This window comes from Fundulus heteroclitus, unplaced genomic scaffold (genome assembly GCF_011125445.2).
Source record: "Fundulus heteroclitus isolate FHET01 unplaced genomic scaffold, MU-UCD_Fhet_4.1 scaffold_71, whole genome shotgun sequence".
NCBI classification, from domain to species: domain Eukaryota; kingdom Metazoa; phylum Chordata; class Actinopteri; order Cyprinodontiformes; family Fundulidae; genus Fundulus; species Fundulus heteroclitus.
Genome location: NW_023397154.1, coordinates 530,312 through 554,739, shown reverse-complemented (window position 1 = coordinate 554,739; position 24,428 = coordinate 530,312). Strand labels below are relative to the sequence as shown.

General features: G+C 41.8%; 1 protein-coding gene and 2 long non-coding RNA genes across 3 annotated transcripts; 1 reads left to right on the top strand and 2 right to left on the bottom strand.

Annotated features, from left to right (window-relative positions):
* Positions 1 to 6,042: 6,042 nt before the first annotated feature.
* On the bottom strand, positions 6,043 to 6,471 carry LOC118561779. Its single transcript, XR_004930252.1, has 3 exons — positions 6,426 to 6,471; positions 6,198 to 6,350; positions 6,043 to 6,120 (listed from the first exon to the last, which is right to left on the bottom strand). It is a non-coding gene; the product is annotated as an uncharacterized LOC118561779 (long non-coding RNA).
* A 15,062-nt stretch (positions 6,472 to 21,533) lies between these two features.
* LOC118561778 lies at positions 21,534 to 21,983 on the bottom strand. Its single transcript, XR_004930251.1, has 3 exons — positions 21,928 to 21,983; positions 21,700 to 21,834; positions 21,534 to 21,622 (listed from the first exon to the last, which is right to left on the bottom strand). It is a non-coding gene; the product is annotated as an uncharacterized LOC118561778 (long non-coding RNA).
* A 999-nt stretch (positions 21,984 to 22,982) lies between these two features.
* On the top strand, positions 22,983 to 24,001 carry LOC118561761 (Fc receptor-like protein 5). Its single transcript, XM_036133965.1, has 4 exons — positions 22,983 to 23,132; positions 23,251 to 23,286; positions 23,384 to 23,647; positions 23,727 to 24,001. Exons 1-4 carry the CDS (start codon positions 23,102 to 23,104, stop codon positions 23,999 to 24,001), a joined length of 606 nt encoding a protein of 201 aa, XP_035989858.1. The 5' UTR covers positions 22,983 to 23,101.
* The last annotated feature ends 427 nt before the right edge of the window (positions 24,002 to 24,428 follow it).

Below are 24,428 nucleotides of genomic sequence, written 5' to 3'. Positions count from 1 at the left end.
CCGGAATTATAAATGCTATTCCAATTTTATCATTTAACATTTTAGAAGCATCTGTAAATACTTGTAAATATTCAGCATATTCTTTATTTATATACTTTTCCACCTCTTTTTTTTTCTATTTGTCTGCCTTTTCCCAATAAGTTTAAATCAACTTCAGGTTTTCCACTTACCCAAGGTGGAGTATTTGGAATACACATCACAGGACTAATTAAATAATGATTTATTCCTAACTCACTTATCTCATTATTTATAATCCATCCAAAACTATTGATTCTCTTTTTTTTTTATTTTTTCCTGACATGGTTGTAACATAACATTTGGAGGAAAGTTTTCCTTATGCCCTTTTACATTTGCCCAATAATTTATGGCTAGTTTTCTTCTAAGTTCTAGTGGCATCTCCCCCATTTCAACTTGTAAAGCTGATACTGGGGTTGTTTTCATTGCTCCACAACAAGTTCTTAAAGCCTGATATTGTATTCTATCTATTTCTTTTAGTAAACTATTAGAAGCTGAATTATTAGAAGATTCTCCATACTATGTATCTTAGTAAATGCTCTTGCTAACAATTCAGCTTTATTCTTATTATCTATTATAATGTTACCATTATCTTTTATTACTGGAAAGAAGTACTCTTTTGATTTACCTGACATTTTTTTAATGGTATTCCATACCCTGTCTAATGCCGTATTTTTCCCCAATGACTCGCAATATTTTCTCCAATAATCTCTCTTAGCATTTCTTATGATTTTCCTGACTTCTGCTTGTTTTCTCTTATAATTAATTAGATTTTGGAAGCAAATATATTTTTTCAGATTTTTATAGGCCTTGTTTCTTGATTTAATTGCCATTGAACACTCTAGAGTCCACCAAGGAACTATCTTCTTCTTTTTAACCCCTTTACTTCTAGGAATGACTTTTTTTGCTGCATGAACAATACTATTACTAATTTCTAAATTTAAATCATTTATTGGTTTATTTATATCTATCTTTACCATACCCCCTTCACTTATTCTTTTCTAATTTTCCCAATTTGTATCCCCAAATCTCCATTTCCCTTGACTTTCTACCTGCTCTTCTTCTATATCTATTTCTACTTCAACAAAAATTGGGTAATGATCACTTCCTATAGTGTTATTTTTATATACTTTCCAGCTACAACTATCTGCCAAAGATTGTGATACCAGTGTCAGATCAATGGCTGATTCTTTACCTCTTATCAAATCTACCCTAGTGCCTACACCATTATTTAACACTACCATTTCTATTTCCTCAATCAATTCTTCTAAGATTCCACCATTATAATCATCTTGTTCTCCCCACAAAGTACTATGTGCATTAAATTCCCCACACCAAATTATTTTCCCTCTCCAGTGTCTAAGGATCGTTTCAAGTTTTGCTTTCTCTATTTTCTTACAAGGATTATAATAGTTTATTATTTTAATGACATCATTATTTGTCCAAACTTTAACCGCATTTAGTTCTAGATCCGTATTTATTTGCATTTGAATAAATTTTATGTTTTCCTTTATAAATATAGCACATCCTCCTCCTCCACTTCCATTTATTCTATCTTTACGTAAAACTGCATAACCATGAATACTGAATTGCAATGTTGATTTAAGCCATGTTTCTTGAATACATATTATGTCTGGTTTTATACTTAATTTGTTAATGAACCCTTTAAATTCCTGTCCGTTAGCTATTAAACTTCGAGCGTTCCATTGTAGTATTAGAATTTTGTAGTGATTTGAGGGCCTTCATTTTCAGATGGTCCTTCTCCACATCTAAGTTCATCCTGAATTTTTTCCCGTGACAGATCTTTGACATTAAAGAATTTTGTTGCTGCCTTTACTATAATTTTTATTTTTTCAGTCTTAGTCCTTACTTGTTCTGAACAATTAATGATATATGCTAGAAATGGAATCAGTTTTTCTAACGTGACATTATTTTGAGTATCTTCTGTCTCCTTTCTCCTTTCTAACTTTGTTTTGTTAGCATTTCCCGTACTTTTCACCTCTTTCACTGCTTCAGCATAAGTAATTTTTTTATCAGTTTTAATTTTCTGAACTTCAGTTGCTTCTTTCCTCACCACACAACCTGCATAAGCTGCAGTATGATTACCTCCACAGTTACAACATTTAACTGGATTCTCTCCACATTCCCCATAAGGGTGTTCACCTCCACATCTACCACACCTTTGTTTTCCTCTACATACATTTGCAATGTGACCATATCTTTGACACTTATAGCACCTGAGAGGTGGTGGAATATAAGTTCTTACACTGAAACTCATGTATCCAATCATCACTTTATCAGGTTTAACTTCATCTTTGAATTCCAGTAACACAGATGTACTATCCACTCTTTCCCCATTTCTAAAAGCCTGTAATCGTTTTATGTCTGAAATCTCCCCTCCTTTTATTATTCTCTTTAGTTCTTCCAAGTTTTCTCCTATCGGGATCCCTGATATTACTCCTTTTGTTCCTCTTTCTTCCCCCACTACCTTCCTTTCCACCACTTCTTTTTTTACACACTACTTGGAGTTTTAATGCCTTATTCTTTTGTTCAGCATTCTTACAGATTATAAGAAGGCTCCCATCCCTTAAAACTTTAGCCATTTTCATATCTCCGACAACTTTCTTTAGTCCATTTGATAAATTGATCGGACTCACCCCAATCATATCTTGTCCTGTTTTAAATTTTAATATAACCTTGAATTCTTCCATCATTTTTTTCTTCCTCACCTCAACACTTTCTTCCTCATCTTCCAAAGATCTTTTACCTATATTTAGTCCTTTTTTACTCTTGTCTCTCCCTCCTCCCCCTTTTCTATTTTCTACTAACGCCCAACCTGTATCCATATTTTCATCTTCTGAACATCCCCCACTACAACTAGCCATCTTAATCTACTCACAGTCCAGATTATGCCAAAACCGCCTTAGAACTTGACTTTTTACTCGCCAGAAATCGCTTAAACTCTTCCACTCTTAGAAATCCGCGTTCTCCAATCTCGCACACCTGCCACTGTCCAAACCGGTCTGGCCAACCGACGTCACACTCTCACGTCAACTCTCCAGTCCTGACATCCTCCTCCTGGTTCCAGCTCTTTAAGAAGGGTGGTAATCAGCTCAGATGTGAAGCACCTGCCTGTCCAACCCTGCAAAGAAGGAGAGAGAGAGAAAACCCGGCCTGCACCTAGGCCTGGACTATGACAGTTCTTCTTCTGAAATCTCCCCTAAACAGCTACTGCCTCTATCTGAAGCCTCAGCTGAGGCGATCTGAAGAAAGTAGAGATGCACATATTGGATGCTCACATATAAACAGTGTTTGAAGGACAGCCACAGCGAGAGGAACATTATTGTCCGGCCTGGGATGCATCTAACAGCTGATGTTGAACAAGCTGATGTTGAACGAAATATATAATCAACAAGAGAAGGACGTGTTGATGTGTATTTGCTGAAACACGTTGGCTGAAGAGTGGCTGATTGGATCTTTAGGTCAATGGTCTCACTGGGCTGTAACAGTAAATAGTAAATATAACAGAATCTTTGTAACTACATTTCCTTTTCTTTCTTGGCAGCTGGTAAACAAACATAAGTCCATCACTGCCACCATCTAAATGTGGATTTAAAAAGCTAAAATAGAGAATCTACTCAATGGACCTCTGCAGTTTCTACATCTGATAGAGTATCTTTACTCCATCAGATCTATAATTCTTCACTCTGACCGTCTACGCTTTGGTCTGAATTCCACATTGTTGCTGTTCTGAGGGCCCTCTGAGATACATTCATTTTAGTGCCGTCTCTTTGAAGGTGCATGATGCAAGTTTTTAAGTCAAATATTATTTACATTCTTTCCCAAACATGCCCTTACGTTTTCCTGACATGTACAATTAGTTATCCTGTATTTACAGCACTTTTTCAAGGGGGTTAAATTGTCAAATGCAAAACACAAAGAGGAAGTGACACTGTCAATAAAGATGTCAATTTGTGAATGGGAAGACACAACATTGCTGCCATCAGCTGGACATTTCTGTGATACCGAGGAAATGAAAAGGACAGACTCTTTAAAGTTTGATACAGCATTATCTGATAAAGATCTACTATAATGAAACCTTATTTTGGGGGTGGATAACTCAGTTAAATTCAACTCAAATGTTATTAAAAATAGTCAGATATGACAGGGTTGTGAGGACCTACTGTTTATTTTTCACAATCATTGCCTTATGTCAGTACAAGGTCCAAAGTATGAAGGCAAGAGTGCGTCGGTTTATGCAAATTTTGAGCAAAACTTATTGAATCTAGGATAGTTTAAAAAGGCTACGTTAAGGTTATAACATTCAGTGTCAACATGAATTTTAAATCCCCCCACTATAATAACCTTGTCAATGTTTAATACTAAATCAAATAAGAAGTCTGAGAACTGCAAACAGGCTTGAATCACAGGCAACCAGACTTTTGTTTAGTTGTTTCTGAAAATGTTGGTCACCTATCCAGGAGTCTTTGTCAGTTCTGGTGGCTCACACCTGATCAACCTACAGTTGGAGCGCTGCTGTTTATAAGGATATGGAGGCCCATCCTCCTAGGCACATTCTAGGTGCAAATCAATGACAAATCCGTCTCTGTCCTGGGTCGTTAGAAGCTATTGCTTGGTATGAGTGGACTTGGTCACCTGAATAATGATGACATGCTGACGTAATCTCTCTGGAACGTGTTGGAGGACCGAGCTTTAAGCAATGGGGAATCAAAAATGCAATCCTCCCCCTCTGTTGACTGATGGCTTTTCTCTTTTGACCAAGATGGCTTCTTTCACCCTCTTTCAAACCATCTATTTTCCCTGTCCAAAATCGGGGAGAGTGGGTCTCTTTTTAACTCGTGTTTATTGTCGCTTCTTTTAATTCAATTCAGTTCAATTAAATTTTTGTTGTAAGATTTGTTTTCCATGTGGATGTTTCTCTGGAGCAACTCAGTGACTGTATTTCATAATTTACTGTTTCTACTCTAAGAGAGAAATTACTGAGCTGATTTGACTGATTGGTGTCTTCCAATGTGGCAAAATATCCAGTTTATTTCAAGACAAATGTTTGTGAAACTGAACTTTTTCTGTCTTTCTCTTGTGGTTAACAGAGTTATTGCAGTTTTTCCTCCTCTGCTTGGGTTCTGGTCAAAACTAGTGCTGAAGTACAACTGAATTATAAGCAGTGGAGCTGTATTCCCTACAACCACCAGAGAGTCCATTTTGCTGCTTCCTTGTTCAGGCGTCACCACAGCAAGTCATCACTACTTGGACCAAGACTTGCCCGAGTTTTTTATACTACATGATCTCCGTGACAAACCTGGTATTCAAACCCTGGACCCCAAATTAAAGATGCAGACTTGGTGAGTTTTTATATAAACTTGATGCAATTTTTCTACAAAGTGTTTGAATCTCGTTTATTTTTGGTTTCTTTAAAATCCAGCTTTAGATCTGATTTGCAGTCATGCAGCAATGTGTATGACAGTAATTTACTATTAAAATTTACATTTTTAACAGTAAGATCTTAAATTATTTTAAAATATTCTATAAAACTGGATTGGTAGACCATCATGACCTGCTGTTTTACCATCAATAATGTTCTGTTTCACCAACAACAGTCAGCAACTATCAGTTTTGGGATTTTAAGCTGAGCAAGGCTTGATCAGAGGAGGAGATGTTTAAACTAGTTTAAAACTATGCAACTGTTCTCAGTCATATTTTATTTGCTTACTTAATTGAGTCAAATGATTGTTTTACTTATTTTATTCTGTAGTATCATTAAAACAGATCTCCATTGAAAATACGATGTTGGATCTCAGTGAGAAACCTGTATAATGGGTAAATATAAAACTTAAAAGTTTTCTTAAAACTTCCTAAATGATCCGCTGAGATCTACTGGGTCTACTGTGTCTATCTGCTGCTGAACTGGTAAAAAATTCAAAGAGCTTCATGAAACTGTGATTTCTCCGTTCATAGCACCAGATTTATTCAATCAGGAAATAATTAGTTTTATTCAAGAATAATGCTCTGTGACATAAACATAATTCAATCACTGCTCAGCCTGGATGGGTGGAGTCATTGCTGGAGACACTGGCACATCACTTCCTGTTAAAAGAAGTTAGAAAATGAGGATAACTTTTTAACACAAGATGAAATTAATCAGACACATAATTCAGTTTTACCTGAGACTTTTTGCTGATATAGAGACACCAGGAGGAAAGAGGAGATAAAGTACGGACAGAAGACCAGCAGGTGGCAGACCAGCATGACCTGGAGGGAGGCTGAGGTAGAAGGTGGAGCTTCACTGGTGGGTGGAGCTGAGGTTGGAGGTTTTACTGTAAAATGAATCCTTCCTGTTTAGATGATTGAGTGAAATAAGTGAGTTTTGAAATGAGAGCAAAGCAGCTGACCTGAGACAGAGATGCTGCTGGATGGAGACTCTCCATGACCGCTGATGCTACACCTGTAGAGGCCTTCATCAGAGCAGGTCACATGGTGGAGGGTCATGTGACCTGCAGGCTCAGTCCTGATGAGGGAGCCATCTTTATAGAAAGCAGCTGGGAGGTTGGAGGGAGCGGTCTTTGTGTGACAGCTCAGAGTGACGTCATCTCCCTCCATCACAGGGAGGACAGGACTCTGCAGGATCACTGATCCACCTCAACACAGAGACAAACTACAGCATTTCATCCATTTCCACACAGCTTCATCAACACTAACTCCACAGTCTGATCTTACCAGTGACAGTGAGCTGGATGCTGCTGCTGGCTGCTCCCTCTCTGGACTCACACCAGTAAACTCCACTGTCTGATGGGATCAAGTAGGAGATGGTACAACGAGCAGATTCTCCCAATCCTTTACACTCAGTCCTGGTTCCTCTGGTTGTGTTCCTCCTCACAGTCCATCCAGCAGAGCTATTGTCCTCCTCACAGCTCAGAGCCACAGAGTCTCCTTCAAAGAACTGAGATCTGCTGGGACTCACAGTCAGAGCAGCTGGGAGGAAGAAAGCAGGTTAAATAGTTTCTAATTCCTGCAGGAGTGTCTCTGTGGAGTCAGTCAGACTGAAACAGTGACAGAAGCAGTTTCTAACCTTGGTTTGTTGAGCAGCTCAGCAGAGAGATGAGAGCTGCAGAGAAATGACTCTCAGGTTAGTAATCAGCGCTCTGCTGTGGGAAGCAGCAGTGATGGTCTCTCAACATTTCCACACCAACACACATCCAGCAGATGGGACTCACCCAGCAGCCTGTGGACAGATGTTCCCTCCATTCTGCAGCTGGATCAAATGAGACCAGCAGCAGGTTGGCAGACAGTAAAAAGCTCCTCTTCCTCTTTGTGGACCACTACATGTCAGAGGCTCTGAGAGCTTTGCTCTGCAGCTCAGACCAGGAAACTCTCACATACAGGAACAGAGGTGAGAAACCCACAAACTCAGCATCACATAGACAATAAACCAGATCTTATTCATTAATATTAATCATCTGCTGTGGGATTTATTTGATCCATTACAAAGTTTTACTTGTTGCAACTAAAGTCAATAAAAACCTCTCAACTTATAATGTGTAGAAAGCAGGAACTGACTATTTAAGACATTAGTGTCAACTTAAACCTTCAGCTTCCTCATTTTCTAAGTTCTCTGTAACAACTTTCTGCTGCAGCGTTTACTGTATTGTTTTTGAAGGAGTTCTTCAACAACCTGCCAACATTAATTTAAAGCCTCCATTTTACACATAAAAGTTAAAAATCATGTATGTAATGTCTGCAAACAGTATTGAAATAATGTAGATGTGACTGGTCACCAGGTCAAGAAGCACGAAGGAGATGAACTACATAAGGAAGAAGAAGAACAAAAAGAAGAAGTCATTGGTTTTATATCTAAAAGGCTGCAGCTAAAAGACTCAGTGCTATAAATAATTTGCTGTGAAAACAATTAAACTATTCAGAGCAACAAGGAGGTGGACACAGAATTTATGTGCTGAACGTTCTGCATTGGCCATCATGGCAGCTTCTTCTGCATCACAAGCCAAAAGAATGTGGAAAAACTGGAACAAATTGGTGAATTGATTTTTGTGTAGTCTACTAATTATCATATATATTGATAATAATTAAAATACACTGAGAGATAGACTGCCAATGCTCAAGGCTCTGTCCCTTTTCCCTGCATGAGAGCTTGGCCTCGCCTGAGATTGCGCAATCCCATGTTAACTGCGCTGGGTTCCATTCTGTGAACGCATCTTCCTGTCTCTAGATCATAAATTCAATTGTTCAAACAGATATGAACTGATTTTCCATAATTTAATGTATGTGGATTACGAATTGTGTTTTGGTCATTAAACTGTGTGTTTTCGTGCTGCTGGATGATCATAAAAGCCAAAGAACTGGTTGTAGGTGAGGCCGGCAGTTCCTTGGCCTCTAGGCAGGGGGCGCTCAAGGAGCACCGCTCCTGATTCTAAAACTGTAGAGTCACAGCAAGTTATGGATTTTTTATTAGCGAGTTTTGCTAAACATACAGCCGGAACAGGACTGATGAAGGAAGGCTTTCCTCCCCGGCAGTGATCTCCACTGAGACTGAGAGACTTTAGAATGCGTCACAAATGCAGAAATCCATCATAACTCATAAACTGTTACCAATCAAATGACAAATTTAGTTTTATTTTTTCATCAAAGAATCAATATTTTTTCCATGTCTCTTGGTGAATTGATTTGTCTCAATCAGTCTCCTTCAGCACTTTGCAACGAGTCTACTCTGTAGAGTGTATTTATTTGTAAATCTGACTCTGATGACATCAGTGCCTCACCAGCTATCAACCCTACAGCACGTCACTGCATCAGCACCACCTGAACTGTCATTTGAACAATGTTGGTCTTTTATGGCCCTCTAGGTCATTAGATGTAACTGAGATGTGAATGTTGTCACAAAAGATATTTGTAAAAAAAAGTGTGTTAAATAAGTAAAGTTCAGAGTGAAATATATAAGCTTAGAGAGCAAAATTCATCATCAGTTTAATCAATGTATTTTCAAATGTTATCTGAAGATGCTTTAAAGGGACAACATGCTTTTTTTTTTTTTTTCCCCAGTGTCCTGTCTAGCAATATGGCAATAGGAATTGATGTCTCAATGCCAGATAGAGCTCGACAGATTTTGCTTTTACAAGTGGAGCAAACGGCTTTCGCCATAATGCTCCACTTGATTTATGCTTGTAAATAGCTTTATTATGATCCCTGCAAGGAGAATTTCAAATTATATGGACATGACAATGGGAGAGTAAAGGAAGAACAAAAAGTGAAAGAAAAGAAAAAAAAGAGTAGAGGTGAAAGAAAGAGGAGATAAAAGGGAGAGAATGATAAAACCTTCTTTGTCTGCTCCATCACCTGGAAAGAGACACAAAAAGAACAGCACAACCAACAGACATAAAGCAACAGATACACTCGAATAACACCTAGATGCCATTGCTAAATCATATATATTATTATGTAAGCTGACATGTGTAATGTGATATTTGAAAAAAGAAAGTGAAAAAACATAAATAAATAAATTATAAGATTACTGTATATAAGTGAACACTTAATACCTGGGACCCAGCACCAGTGGGAGATGTGAAAGTGCACTAGTTTAGGTGAAAATTATCCAGAAATAGCTTGATAGTGATTGTGGAGAACCGAAGACCCACCTTCCCCGAGCACAGAGGCAGGCGTCAGGGGACCCGTAACCCCGGACTCCCAAAGGGGTCCCTAAAGCAGGCTCGCCCAGGAGGGGCCGACACAGGATATCTGCAACCCCCCCCCCAAGGAAGGAGCAGAGACGACCCCGAGGAAATCCCCCAGCCACCGCAATGCCGACGCCCTCAAGAGCCGCGGAGACGAGCCCGTGGGCTCCGCCGGCAGCTAGCCCCGCTGAAGTGGTCCCGGCCATGGGCCCTGAGGGCCAGAGGCCCCAGGGGCGCCCCGCGACGGGGGCCCCGGCCGCCCCCCGGGGGGCCAGGCCCCGCGAAGAGGCCGCCGGGAATAAGGGGCTTTAAAACCCGACAACATGCTTTTTAAGGCCTTCATATTTATACATTGAAGTCAATCAGTTCTCTATATAGAGTGGAAATGCAATGCTTTGGTCTGAATTCCTCATTGTTTCCCCACAGCTCCTGTTTTCTCCCTGTTCTGAGGGTCCTCTGACATAAACTCGTTTTAGTGCTGTCCCTTTAAATGTGCATGAAGTTAAATTTTATTCACATTCTTCCCAAACATGCCCTTACAATTGCCTGACATGCAAAATGAATTATCCTCTATTTACCGCAGTCGCCTTTACAGGCTGGATTAGTCAGTTCATGAGAAAGTGCTTCTTGTCGTATTCTCTGGGCATGGCATGGGTGTGATGGGCTCCACGCTATAGTTCCTCTGGCTACTTTATTGAGTCTTTGCTATAATTGATGCGTCAACGAGAGAACACAGGCTATTTCCAACATTTACACGTTTCTTATGTAAGATGACATTAATCTTATGAACAAAAGGGCCTACACAGTAGCAGATGCTTTTCTTTGTCTCTCATGCACGTGCACAACTCTGGTGTCATTTCAACTTGTCACCAGAGGGGGCAGACTACTGCAAAAACAGTGGAACTTGCGCTATGCTCCATCCATCCATCCATCCATCCATCCATCCATCCATCCATTTTCTTGCTCGCTTATCTCCCATGGGGTCGCGGGGGTGCAGGTGCCTATCTCCAGTGTTCACTGGGTGAGAGGCTAGGTACACCCTGGACAGGTCGCCAGTCTGTCGCAGGGCTGCGCTATGATCCTTTATAGTAGGCACCTATCAACCCTCCCCCTCCAGGTCACGGAGCATTCAACTCCACCCCTTTGAACCATTGCTGTAATATGCTGGGGGACGGTGTAATGGACTGTGTGGGTTAATATACCCAACAACCAAAAACATTTTCAGGTATCAACGTGAAGCTTCGGCGTCCTTCAGGTTGGGATACGAAATCGCAGAGAGAAACAAAAATGGTGGAATCATGAAATTGGTTGGATGACCTTGTTTATCAGCTCCGTAGCAAATACTGTGATTTAAATGTTCAACAAACGTAATAAAGAAGAAATAAAAGCTGAATGGAGTGAAATATCTGACTTAAACAGAATATAAAGATATTAACACAGCTCCCAGAAAGACTACACTCAATTTTTCTGCACGCCTAGAGATTCCAAATACACAACAAAATGTATATAAGGGCAAAAAGAGTGGGTTTTAATTGATATGTCCCCTTTCTAAGACAAACAGAAACAGTAGACATACTGTTATATAAAACCCTAGTCAGTGAAATTTACTCCTATCAACTGCAACAATTCAATCCAGAGTCTATCAGAGTGGTCTCAGACTAAATCCTTGAGGTCCAGTGTCCTGTAATGTCTAGACGTGTCCTGCTCTACACACTGAATCAAATGGCTGAACTACCTCCTAGCATGGAGTCAGGCTCTGCTGAGCTCTGCTGATGAGCCCATACTGCAGTCAGCTGTGTTGGAGCAGAGACACATCTAGAAGTTGTAGGAGATCAGGAATTAAAGACTGGAGTTTGAGAACACCTGTCTGATCCAATAAAGTCCAGTTCAGATGGTCACTTCTTCCCAGTCAGTGAATGTTGGTGATCTCAGGAAGTCGTTATTATGAGTTCAGATGTTTTCCAGACTGGGAGAAGAAGAAAACACCCAGGAGGAGAAGAGTGATGAGATGATCAGTTCAGAAGTGATGCTCTGTGGTGACATCATCATGGTCCTCATCCAATCCCTGATCAGCCTTGGTGGGTGGAGTCATCACCGTGGCAACATGCAGGCCAGTTACTGATGTAAGAGAAGGTTAGAAAGGAAGGAAATGGAGAAAAGTTATCAACATGGGGAGATTTATCTCCATTTTCAGCTGTTGATTGATTGATTGATTGATTGATTGATTGATTGATTGATTGATTGATTGAAAGGTCAGTAGATGAATCAGACTGCTACCTGTGGCTCTCTGTCGATATAGAGACACCATGAGGAGAGTGGAGATGAAGAAGGGACAGAAGACCACCAGGTGGCAGACCAGCATGGACACAAGGTGAGAAGATGTGGTTGTAGGTGTTTCTGCCAAGACAGAGAAATGTATTAAGGTCAATATTTAGATTACATATTTAGGCAAACCAGAGGCAGGTTAACACTCCTCTACCAGGGCTCTGTTAACACAAGATCATCACCACACCAACAGGTTTAAATCAGCCAGATGGTGGATGGACTTTGTGTGACAGCTCAGAGTGACGTCATCTCCCTCCATCACAGGGAGGACAGGACTCTGCAGGATCACTGATCCACCTCAACACAGAGACAAACTACAGCATTTCATCCATTTCCACACAGCTTCATCAACACTAACTCCACAGTCTGATCTTACCAGTGACAGTGAGCTGGATGCTGCTGCTGCTGGCTGCTCCCTCTCTCCACTCACACCAGTAAACTCCACTGCTGCTTAAGATTAACGAGCTGATGTGACACAAAGAACCATCTAATAAACCCCATCCATCTCCACACTGAGTTCTGGTTTCTCTGGTTGTGTTCCTCCTCACAGTCCATCCAGCAGAGCTGTTGTCCTCCTCACAGCTCAGAGACACAGAGACTCCTTCAAAGAACTGAGATCTGCTGGGACTCACAGTCAGAGCAGCTGGGAGGAAGAAAGCAGGTTAAATAGTTTCTAATTCCTGCAGGAGCGTCTCTGTGAAGTCAGTCAGACTGAAACAGTGACAGAAGCAGTTTCTAACCTTGGTTTGTTGAGCAGCTCAGCAGAGAGATGAGAGCTGCAGAGAAATGACTCTCAGGTTAGTTGGAGCTTTAATCAGCGCTCTGCTGTGGGAAGCAGCAGTGATGGTCTCTCAACATTTCCACACCAACACACATCCAGCAGATGGGACTCACCCAGCAGCCTGTGGACAGATGTTCCCTCCATTCTGCAGCTGGATCAAATGAGACCAGCAGCAGGTTGGCAGACAGTAAAAAGCTCCTCTTCCTCTTTGTGGACCACTACATGTCAGAGGCTCTGAGAGCTTTGCTCTGCAGCTCAGACCAGGAAACTCTCACATACAGGAACAGAGGTGAGAAACCCACAAACTCAGCATCACATAGACACTAAACCAGATCTTATTCATTAATCTTTGATCATTAATTTATTTAATCAGTTACAAAGTTTTACTTGTTGCAACAAAAATCAATAAAAACCTCTCAACTTATAATGTGTAGAAAGCAGGAACTGACTATTTAAGATGTTAGTGTCAACTTAAACCTTCAGCTTCCTCATTTTCTAAGTTCTCTGTAACAACTTTCTGCTGCAGCGTTTACTGTATTGTTTTTGAAGGAGTTCCTCAACAACCTGCCAACATTAATTTAAAGCCTCCATTTTACACATAAAAGTTAAAAAGCATGTATGTAATGTCTGCAAACAGTATTGAAATATTATAGATGTGACTGGTCACCAGGTCAAGAAGCACGAAGGAGATGAACTACATAAGGAAGAAGAAGAACAAAAAGAAGAAGTCATTGGTTTTATATCTAAAAGGCTGCAGCTAAAAGACTCAGTGCTATAAATAATTTGCTGTGAAAACAATTAAACTATTCAGAGCAACAATGAGGTGGCCACAGAATGTATGTGTCAAACCGTCTGCATTGGCCATCATGGCAGCTTCTTCTGCATAACAAGCTAAAAGAATGCAGAAAACGCAACAATTTGGTGAATTATATTGAAATATATCTTTGAAATATATATTCCGCAAGGATAGGTCTCTTCATCTCGCCGACGCTTGGGACCATTTCACCTTTTAACACTTTGCGGTTATCTTAGCCATTCTCTTCAGACTGGGCAAAAACAAGCTTTTATCCTTTCATTCAATAAACGTGTCCTCCGCGCTGCATCTCTTAGGTTCCGTGTTCCCCCCCTTTTTTATTCCGCGAAAACGAAGAGTTTTATGTTAGTTTCCGTGCAATAAGGGGCTTTAAACCCCTCCTTTTTAGGATTATGATCTTTTAGTCGGGGGATCCTTACACAATCTGGGTATTAACAAACCCTGTAATCTATGCAGAGATCAGACGGTACTCATTTGCAACCCTTTCTCTGCCTCAAGCAATGCAAAAAGTCAGCCCTTCCAGGAACCAAAAACACTGGAGATATTTAAAAGGCAATCTCCTTACCTTATTTTTGGCCGCAAGCTGTGTGTTTTTCTTCCGTAATGACGTCCTGGCCGAAGAATGGCAACGGATGGTGTTACGTCGCCTTTTGGGTCCGAGGCGGAAACACCATTTTGTTATGAGCTACCGCACCCGGTCGGCGGTGAAACACCCTCCGTGGACCCAGCTCGTTTATACCCTTCAGGCGACCCCCACTTAAATATTACTTTAGATGCAAGACTCTCGAAACAGAAAGTACATTTCAACTTATTTAATCTACTAAAGTCAGACAAACGGTTACAGACACATCAGCGCTGATGCGGCAAGAAGCCCCGATTGCTCATCACACAAACATTATAAAGGAGTTTAGGTTCACATCCATAGAGGGCCGTACACATCCAAACTGTTTCATCAGTAGAGAAAATGTCACCTCCGGGGTGTTATCTGGTAGATTTGTGCCATATCCCTGTGTCCGGTGCTATCTAAGTGTGACATGCAGTTCTGGGTTAAGCAGTTCGTTCCACTGATCCAGTTGATATCTTAACAGATTTTTGTTTAATCTAATAATTATGATATCAGAATCAGAATCAAGTTTATTGCCAAGTAGGTTTGCACTTACAAGGAATTTGACTTGGTGTTGATACAGAAGCTATATACACAGACCGGATGACATGCTGCAGTCTGCCCTTGTCCTTAGCGGTGGCACCAGTGTACCAGATGGTGATGGAGGAGGTGAGGATGGACTCAGTAATGGAGGAGTAGAACTGCACCATCATTCAATTCAATTCAATTTTATTTATATAGCGCCAAATCATGAAACATGTCATCTCAAGGCACTTTACAAAGTCAAGTTCAATCATATTATACAGATTGGGTCAGATTATACAGATTGGTCAAAAATGTCCTATATAAGGAAACCAGTTGATTGCATCAAAGTCCCGACAAGCAGCATTCACTCCTGGGGAAGCGTAGAGCCACAGGAAGAGTCGTCTGCATTGTACACGGCTTTGCTGCAATCCCTCATACTGAGCAAGCATGAAGCGACAGTGGGATGAAAAACTCCCCATTAACGAGAAGGAAAACCTCCGGCAGAACCGGGCTCATTATGACCGGTCATCTGCCTCGACCGACTGGGGTTACAGAAGACAGAACAGAGACACAACAAAAGAAACAAAAAAGCACAGAAGCACACATTGATCTAGTAATCTGTTCTACATTAGATCGTAGTAGCGGGTGAGCCGTCTTCTCTGGATGATGTCACAGTTAACAGAACGCCAGACCAGGTGTACCTACTATGAAGAGAAAAGAGAGAGAACAGAAAGTTAAAGCAGAAATGACAACACATAATGCATAATTGAAGAACAGTAGAACTCAATAGAGTGAGAAAATTAGATCCTGATATACTCCAGTAGCCTAAGCCTATAGCAGTAAAACTATAAAGGTAGCTGAGAGTAACATGAGCCACTAGTTATAATTTTTGTCAAAAAGGAAAGTTTTAACATTGGTCTTAAAAGTAGACAGGGTGTCTGCCTCACGGACCAAAACTGGGAGTTGGTTCCACAGGAGAGGAGCCTGATAGCTAAAGGATCTGCCTCCCATTCTACTTTTAGAGACTCTAGGAACCACCAGCAGACCTGCAGTCTGAGAGCGAAGTGCTCTGTTAGGAACATACGGGGTAATCAGAGCTCTGATATATGATGGAGTTTGATTATTAAGGGCTTTATACGTTAGAAGAAGAATTTTAAATTCTATTCTTGATTTAACAGGAAGCCAATGAAGGGAAGCTAAAATTGGAGAAATATGATCCCTCTTGTTGATTTTCATCAGAACTCTTGCTGCAGCATTTTGGATCAGCTGAAGGCTTTGAACTGCATTTTGTGGACTTCCTGATAGTAAAGAATTACAATAGTCCAGCCTTGAAGTAACAAATGCATGGACCAGTTTTTCAGCATCACTCCTGGACAGAATGTTTCTAATTTTGGCGATATTCCGGAGGTGAAAAAAGGAAACTCTGGAAACCTGTTTAATATGGGATTTAAATGACATGTCTTGGTCAAAAATAACACCAAGATTTTTTACTTTATTACCAGAGGCCAGATTAATGCCACCCAGATTAAGTGATTGGTTAAGAAGTTTATTTTTTGAGGACTCTGGCCCAAAGATTACAACTTCGGTCTTGTCAGAATTTAGATGCAGGAAATTTAAAGTCATCCAGCTTTTGATGTCATCAAGACATGACTGCAGTCGAAGTAATTGATTGGATTCATCAGGATTTATGGATAAATATAGCTGAGTATCATCAGCATAACAGTGGAAATTAATCCCATGCTGTCTGATAATTTTGCCAATCGGAAGCATATATATAGTAAATAGAATTGGTCCAAGGACTGAACCCTGTGGTACTCCACAAGTGACCCTAGAGTTTGAGGAAGATTTATTATTAACATGAACAAATTGGAATCTGTCTGACAGATAAGATTTAAACCAGCCTAATGCTTTCCCCTTAGTCCCTACAGTATGTTCAAGTCTTTGTAGGATAATATTGTGATCAACTGTATCAAACGCAGCACTGAGATCTAACAGGACAAGTATAGACACAAGTCCATTATCTGAGTCCACGAGAATATCATTAGTGACCTTCACCAGAGCTGTTTCAGTGCTATGATGAGCTCTGAAGCCTGACTGAAACTCCTCAAGTAGGTCATTACTTTGTAAATGTTCACAAAGTTGATTAGCAACTACTTTCTCAAGAATTTTAGATAAGAAAAGAAGATTAGATATAGGTCTGTAATTTACTAACTCATCTTGATCAAGAGAAGGTTTCTTAAGTAAAGGTTTAATAACAGCTACTTTCAAAACCTGTGGTACATATCCATTTACTAAGGATAGATTAATCATGTCTAAAATAGGACCACTGATCAAAGGGAATACCTCCTTAAACAACTTGGTTGGGATTGGGTCTAACATACAGGTAGAAGGTTTAGATGAAGCTAAAATTTTAGATAGCTCAGAAAGCTCTACTGCTTTTAAACAGTTGAGACACTGCGCAGGTTCTAAGGATTCCTCCAATGCTGCCTCACTTACTGAGGACGAGGTAATCATGTTTGGGAGGATGCCAATTATTTTATTTTTAATGGCATCAATTTTATTTATGAAGAATCCCATAAAATCATTACTACTAAGAGCTAAGGGAATGGATGGATCAACAGAGCTGTGGCTCTGGGTAAGTTTGGCAACTGTACTAAAGAGAAATCTAGGATTATTTTTATTCTCTTCAATTAATGATGAAAAATATGCTGCTCTTACTCTGCGGAGGGTCTTGTTATACAACAATAGTCTGTCCCTCCAGATTAAGTAGGATTCCTCTTGGTGTGTAGAGCGCCATTTTCTCTCCAATTTCCTAACATTGTGCTTCAAGGAACGCAGCTCTGAATTAAACCAAGGAGCCAGCTTCCTGTGTATAATCACCTTCTTTTTCAAGGGAGCTACATTGTCTAATGCAGAACGCAATGAGGAAGTCACATTGTTAGCAAAGGTATCGATTTGTGAATGGGAAGAAACAGCAATGCTGCCATCTACAGGGCATTTCTGCAATACTGAGGATATTAAAAAGGGGACAGACTCTTTAAGTTTTGATACAGCATTATCCGATAAAGATCTACTATAATGGAACCCTCTTTTGGGGGTGGAGAACTCAGTTAGATTAAACTCAAATGTTATTAAAAAATTATCAGACAGGACAGGGTTGTGAGAGAATACTGTTAATTCTTCACAATCAATGCCATATGTCAGAACAAGGTCTAAAGTATGGAGCCGAGAGTGCGTCGGTTCATGCACATTTTGAGCAAAACCAATTGAATCTAGGATAGTTTTAAAGGCTACACTAAGGTTATCACATTCAGTGTCAACATGGATGTTAAAATCACCCACTATAATAACCTTATCAGTATTTAACACCAAATCAGATAAGAAATCTGACAACTCATCCAAAAACTGAGTGTAAGGGCCTGGTGGACGATACAAAACAACAAACAGAAGAGGTTTTATTGCTTTGCAGTTTGGATGAGGGAAACTGAGGGTTAAATGTTCAAAAGAACTGTAATTATTAGTTGGCCTGGGACTAATTAATAAATCAGACTGAAAGATAGTTGCCACTCCTCCTCCTCTTCCCACAGATCTGGGAATGTGGAAATTTGAATAACTGGAGGGGGTTGACTCATTTATACTAACGTAGTCCTCTTGTAGCCAGGTTTCTGTGAGACAAAACAAATCAATCTGATTATCAGAAATCAATTCATTAACTAACAAAGTCTTCGGAGGGAGAGACCTTATATTTAATAGACCACATTTAATTCTTTTATTTTTTGGTTCAAAGTGATCCGTATGGATTTGTATTAGATTTTTATGATTTGTTCCTTTTAGATCAGTTTTTGATCTGTTGAGTTTTGGCCGTGGGAAAGACACCGTCTCAATAGGATAATGGGTGGGTAACAGTACAGAAGTTGCAGAGAGGTGTGTTAAACTACGGCTCTGCTTCCTGGTCTGGACCCTGGGTTGTCAGCGTTTAGGAGAACTAATAAATCCGGCCAGATTTCTAGAAAGAAGAGCAGCACCATCCAAAGTGGGATGAATGCCGTCTCTCCTGATCAGACCAGGTTTTCCCCAGAAAGTTCTCCAGTTATCAATGTAGCCCACGTCGTTTTCTGGACACCACCTAGACAACCAGCGGTTGAATGATGACATGCGACTAAACATGTCATCACTGGTCAGATCAGGCAGGGGACCAGAGAAAATTACAGAGTCCGACATAGTTTTAGCAAACTCACAAACCGAAGCAACACCAACTTTGGTGACCTCTGATCGGCGTGACCGGGTGTCATTACCGCCAGCGTGAATAACAATTTTGCGGTATTTACGCTTATCCTTAGCCAGTAGTTTTAGGTAGGATTCTATGTCGCCTGTTCTGGCCCCTGGTAGGCATTTAACTATGGTCCCTGGTTTCTTTAGTGCCACATTTAATTGTCCTTGGCAGGTTGAATTTCTTCAGCTGCCGCAGGAAGTACATCCTCTGCTGGGCTTTCTTGGTGAGGGAGTTGATGTTCAGCTCACACTTTAGGTCCTGGGAGATGATAGTTCCCAGGAAGCGGAAAGACTCCACGGTGTCAATGGTGGAGTCACAGAGGGTGATGAGGGTAGCTGGGGCTGAGTTCTTTTTGAAGTCCTCAACGATGTTCTCCCTGGAGCTCAACACTGCAAAAACAGTGGAGATGGTTGTGGACTTCTCCACTGTCTCCCGCTCCATCTTGCCCTCATTCATGAACAAGACCCCAAGATACTTGAACTCCTCCACTAGGGGCAGCACATCCTCCCGAACCCGGAGAAGGCACTCTACCCTTTTCCGGTTCAAGACCATGGTCTCGGATTTGGAGGCACTGATTTTCATCTTGGCGGCTTCGCACTCGGCTGCGAACCGCTCCAGTGAGAGCTGTAGATCACGCCCTGATGAAGCCAATAGGACCACGTCATCCGCGAATAGCAGAGACGCAATCCTAAGGCCACCAAAACGGATCCCCTCAACACCTTGGCTGCGCCTAGAAATTCTGTCCATAAAAGTTATGAACAGAATCGGTGACAAAAGGCAACCTTGGCGGAGTCCAACTCTCACCGGAAACGAGTCCGACTTACTGCTGGCAATGCGGACCAGACTCTGACACCGGTCGTACAGAGACCTGACAGCCCTTATTAAAGGGCCCGGTACTCCATACTCCCGGAGTGCCCCCCTCAGGATCCCTCGGGGGACACGGTCGAATGCCTTCTCCAGATCCACAAAGCACATGTAGACTGGTTGGGCAAACTCCCATGCCCCCTTCAGAATCCTGCTGAGGGTATAGAGCTGGTCCAGTGTTCCACGGCCAGGACGAAAACCACACTGCTCTTCCTGAATCCGAGATTCGACTATCCAACGGACCCTCCTTTCCAGAACCCCTGAATAGACCTTACCAGAGAGGCTTAAGAGTGTGATCCCTCTGTAGTTGGAACACACCCTCCGGTCCCCCTTTTTAAATAGGGGAACCACCACCCCAGTCTGCCAATCCAGGGGAACTGCCCCCGATGTCCACGCAATGCTGCAGAGCCGCGTTAACCAACACAGCCCCACAACATCCAGAGCCTTAAGGTACTCAGGGCGAATCTCATCCACCCCCGGAGCCTTGCCACCGAGGAGCTTTTTAACAACCTCGGCAACCTCAGCACCAGAGATGGGAGAACCCAACCCAGAGTCCTTAGGCTCTGCTTCCTCAATGGAAGATGTGTTGGTGGGATTAAGGAGGTTGGGACTGCACTGCTTCCCCCTCCTGAGATGCCAGATAGTGGACCAGAATCGCCATGAAGCTGAACAGAAGTGTTTCACCATGGCTTCTCTGAAATCTTCCCACGCCAAAATTTTTGCCTTAGCGACCAGCGGAGCTGCCTGCCGTTTTGATTAACATAGTATAAGGCAAAATAGACTACATATTATACAAAAGTACAGATTATTTTTTAATATAAGAGAAAACTAAAATATTTCTCTATTTTTGAAATTTTGTGCTTTTATTTAAAGGTGGAAAAAATAGAGAATGTTACTTTAAAATGTCATCTTTAATATAATTTGTTTGTACATGTAATCTGTGTTTTTATGCAAACTGACCCCGGGAAGAATAGCGGATGCAACATGCTGCTGATGCTAATGAGGATCTAAACAACAATAATAATCCATTCCAACCCTTCATCAGAGAGGCATGGATCTGCGGCAGTTTTCCCACACAGGAGGTCCACAGCCAGTATGAAGAACATGGAGAACATCTGTGGTGTTCAGACCAGTAAAATACTCAAAGATCTTACAGCCATGTTTCTATCAACAACCATGGGTTTTTTCAGAGACTTGCTTTATATTGTGAAATCCCTGAGAGTTTTGGCTTGAGAAACATTCTTATTACTTTGTCTGAAAGCAGTAGGCTTCAGTTATAATTTAAAACACTTTAGTGGGATGCTACCGTGGATTCAAAAGTGAATTAACCACTGCAGAAATTAGAAGGATAAAGTTCTGAATTTTTGTCTTAAAATGTTGTGTAAAACTGAGATGGAAGATTTTCATTTGTGATTTTGGAACTCAGTGAGAAACCTGTATAAGTAGAGGGTAAACATAAAAAATCTACATTTTCTCAAGACATTCTAAATGTTCTGCTAAGATTACCTGGGTCTACTGTTACATCTTCTACAGAGCTTGTTACACTGGGAAAAGTTTTATGAAAATGTGTTTTGTCAATTAAAAACAACAGATATTTTCGATCAGAAAATAAGTACTTTATTTCAGAAATAATGCTCTGTCACTTGATCATAAACATCATTCAATCTCTGCTCAGCCTGGATGGGTGGAGTCATTGCTGGAGACGCTGGCACATCACTTCCTGTTAGAGGAAGTTAGAAAATGAGGATAACTTTTTAACACTAGATAAAATCAATTAGATACAAAATTCAGTTTTACCTGAGACTTTGTGCTGATTTAGAGACACCAGGAGGAGAGTGGAGATGAAGTATGGACAGAAGACCACCAGGTGGCAGACCAGCCTGACCTGGAGGGAGGCTGAGGTAGAAGGTGGAGCTTCACTGGTGGGTGGAGCTGAGGTTGGAGGTTTAACTGTAAAATGAATCCTTCCTGTTTAGATGATTAAGTGAAATAAGTGAGTTTTGAAATGAGAGCAAAGCTGCTGACCTGAGACAGAGATGCTGCTGGATGGAGACTCTCCATGACCGCTGATGCTACACCTGTAGAGGCCTTCATCAGAGCAGGTCACATGGTGGAGGGTCATGTGACCTGCAGGCTCAGTCCTGATGAGGGAGCCATCTTTATAGAAAGCAGCTGGGAGGTTGGAGGGAGCGGTCTTTGTGTGACAGCTCAGAGTGACGTCATCTCCCTCCATCACAGGGAGGACAGGACTCTGCAGGATCACTGATCCACCTCAACACAGAGACAAACTACAGCATTTCATCCATTTCCACACAGCTTCATCAACACTAACTCCACAGTCTGATCTTACCAGTGACAGTGAGCTGGATGCTGCTGCTGGCTGCTCCCTCTCTCCACTCACACCAGTAAACTCCACTGTCCTCTATGAAGAGGCTGCTGATGGTGCAGGTAGAACCAGCTGGTTCTCCCCATCCATCTCCACACTCTGACTGACGTTTGGTTGTGTTCCTCCTCACAGTCCATCCAGCAGAGCTGTTGTCCTCCTCACAGCTCAGAGACACAGAGTCTCCTTCAAAGAACTGAGATCTGCTGGGACTCACAGTCAGAGCAGCTGTGGTGCAGCTCAGCAGAGAGATCAGAGCTGCAGAGAAATGACTCTCAGGTCAGGTGGAGGTTTGTCCTTCATGGAGACAGCAGAGTAAAACCAGACGTGTACTTACAGATCAGCCACAGTAGAGATGTTTCCTCCATCCTGCTGCTTGGTGATCTGAGATCTGATCTGTGATCAGCTCAGCAGCTCCTCCTCCTCTGTGGTTCTCAGTGTTCTGCTTTCATCTCTGCTCTGAGGAAAACTTCTATGTGAACCATCACCTGTTTTCTGCATAAGCTGAAACAAAAAGATGACAGAATAGAAAATAGAATCACTTTTACTGCATTTAACTTTATTTATCAGACAGCTTCTTACTTTAACTAAGCTGAAGATTTGTACTTTAATAGAAACAAACCCAGAGGATGTTTAGTGTCTAGGTCATGCTGAGTTTGTGGGTTTCTCACCTTTGTTCCTGTATGTGAGAGTTTCCTGGTCTGAGCTGCAGAGCAAAGCTCTCAGAGCCTCTGACATGTAGTGGTCCACAAAGAGGAAGAGGAGCTTTTTACTGTCTGCCAACCTGCTGCTGGTCTCATTTGATCCAGCTGCAGAATGGAGGGAACATCTGTCCACAGGCTGCTGGGTGAGTCCCATCTGCTGGATGTGTGTTGGTGTGGAAATGTTGAGAGACCATCACTGCTGCTTCCCACAGCAGAGCGCTGATTAAAGCTCCAACTAACCTGAGAGTCATTTCTCTGCAGCTCTCATCTCTCTGCTGAGCTGCTCAACAAACCAAGGTTAGAAACTGCTTCTGTCACTGTTTCAGTCTGACTGAGTCCACAGAGACGCTCCTGCAGGAATTAGAAACTATTTAACCTGCTTTCTTCCTCCCAGCTGCTCTGACTGTGAGTCCCAGCAGATCTCAGTTCTTTGAAGGAGACTCTGTGGCTCTGAGCTGTGAGGAGGACAACAGCTCTGCTGGATGGACTGTGAATAGGAACACAACCAGAGAAACCAGGACTCGGTGTGGGGATGGATGGGGGAAACCAGCTGGTTCTACCTGCACCTTCAGCAGTCTCGACAAACATGAGAGTGGAGTTTACTGGTGTGAGTCCAGAGAGGGAGCAGCCAGCAGCAGCATCCAGTTCACTGTCACTGGTAAGATCAGACTGTGGAGTTAGTGTTGATGAAGCTGTGTGGAAATGGATGAAATGCTGTAGTTTGTCTCTGTGTTGAGGTGGATCAGTGATCCTGCAGAGTCCTGTCCTCCCTGTGATGGAGGGAGATGACGTCACTCTGAGCTGTCACACAAAGACCGCTCCCTCCAATCTCCCAGCTGCTTTCTATAAAGATGGCTCCCTCATCAGGACTGAGCCTGCAGGTCACATGACCCTCCACCATGTGACCAGCTCTGATGAAGGCCTCTACAGGTGTAGCATCAGCGCTCATGTAGAGTCTCCATCCAGCAGGATCTCTGTCTCAGGTCAGCAGCTTCACTATAGTTTAACATAAAGACACGTGGTGCACAGTCCTGACCTTCCTGATGATTATTTGCAGCTCTGATTGTTGGTCAGAAGATCTAACTTACTTTGCTTCCTATTCTGATACAGTCTGATTTATTTGTGCAGCCAATCTTTACATGTCATCATGGAATTCGTTGTGTTGAACACCGCTGGTTTCTCTCAGGTCCTTGGTGAGGTTATTTTAGCTGTGTCATGGTTTTTAGGTGTTTGGCCCACATGCAGAACACAGTCCGGAGACAAAAAGCAGTTAAAGTTGTTTATTAAATGCTCAGGGGTACACGCAGATGTTATGCTCACAGAATGAGCAGGCATAGTAACCGAGACGTTGGGACCGAAACACTGTGGAAGGAAAGGAACAGATTTAACAAAGGCAAATGCGGGAATCTAAATTTGTGGTGCTGTGCTTACCGCCAGGT

What these genes read in the sequence shown, in the direction of transcription:
- LOC118561761 (XM_036133965.1), top strand. Translation starts at nt 23,102, where the DNA reads ATGGAGGGAACATCTGTCCACAGGCTGCTGG. An exon ending in ATCTGTCCACAGGCTGCTGG is followed by an intron (nt 23,133 to 23,250) that starts GTGAGTCCCATC and finishes ATTTCTCTGCAG; the next exon opens with CTCTCATCTCTCTGCTGAGC. An exon ending in CATCCAGTTCACTGTCACTG is followed by an intron (nt 23,648 to 23,726) that starts GTAAGATCAGAC and finishes CTCTGTGTTGAG; the next exon opens with GTGGATCAGTGATCCTGCAG.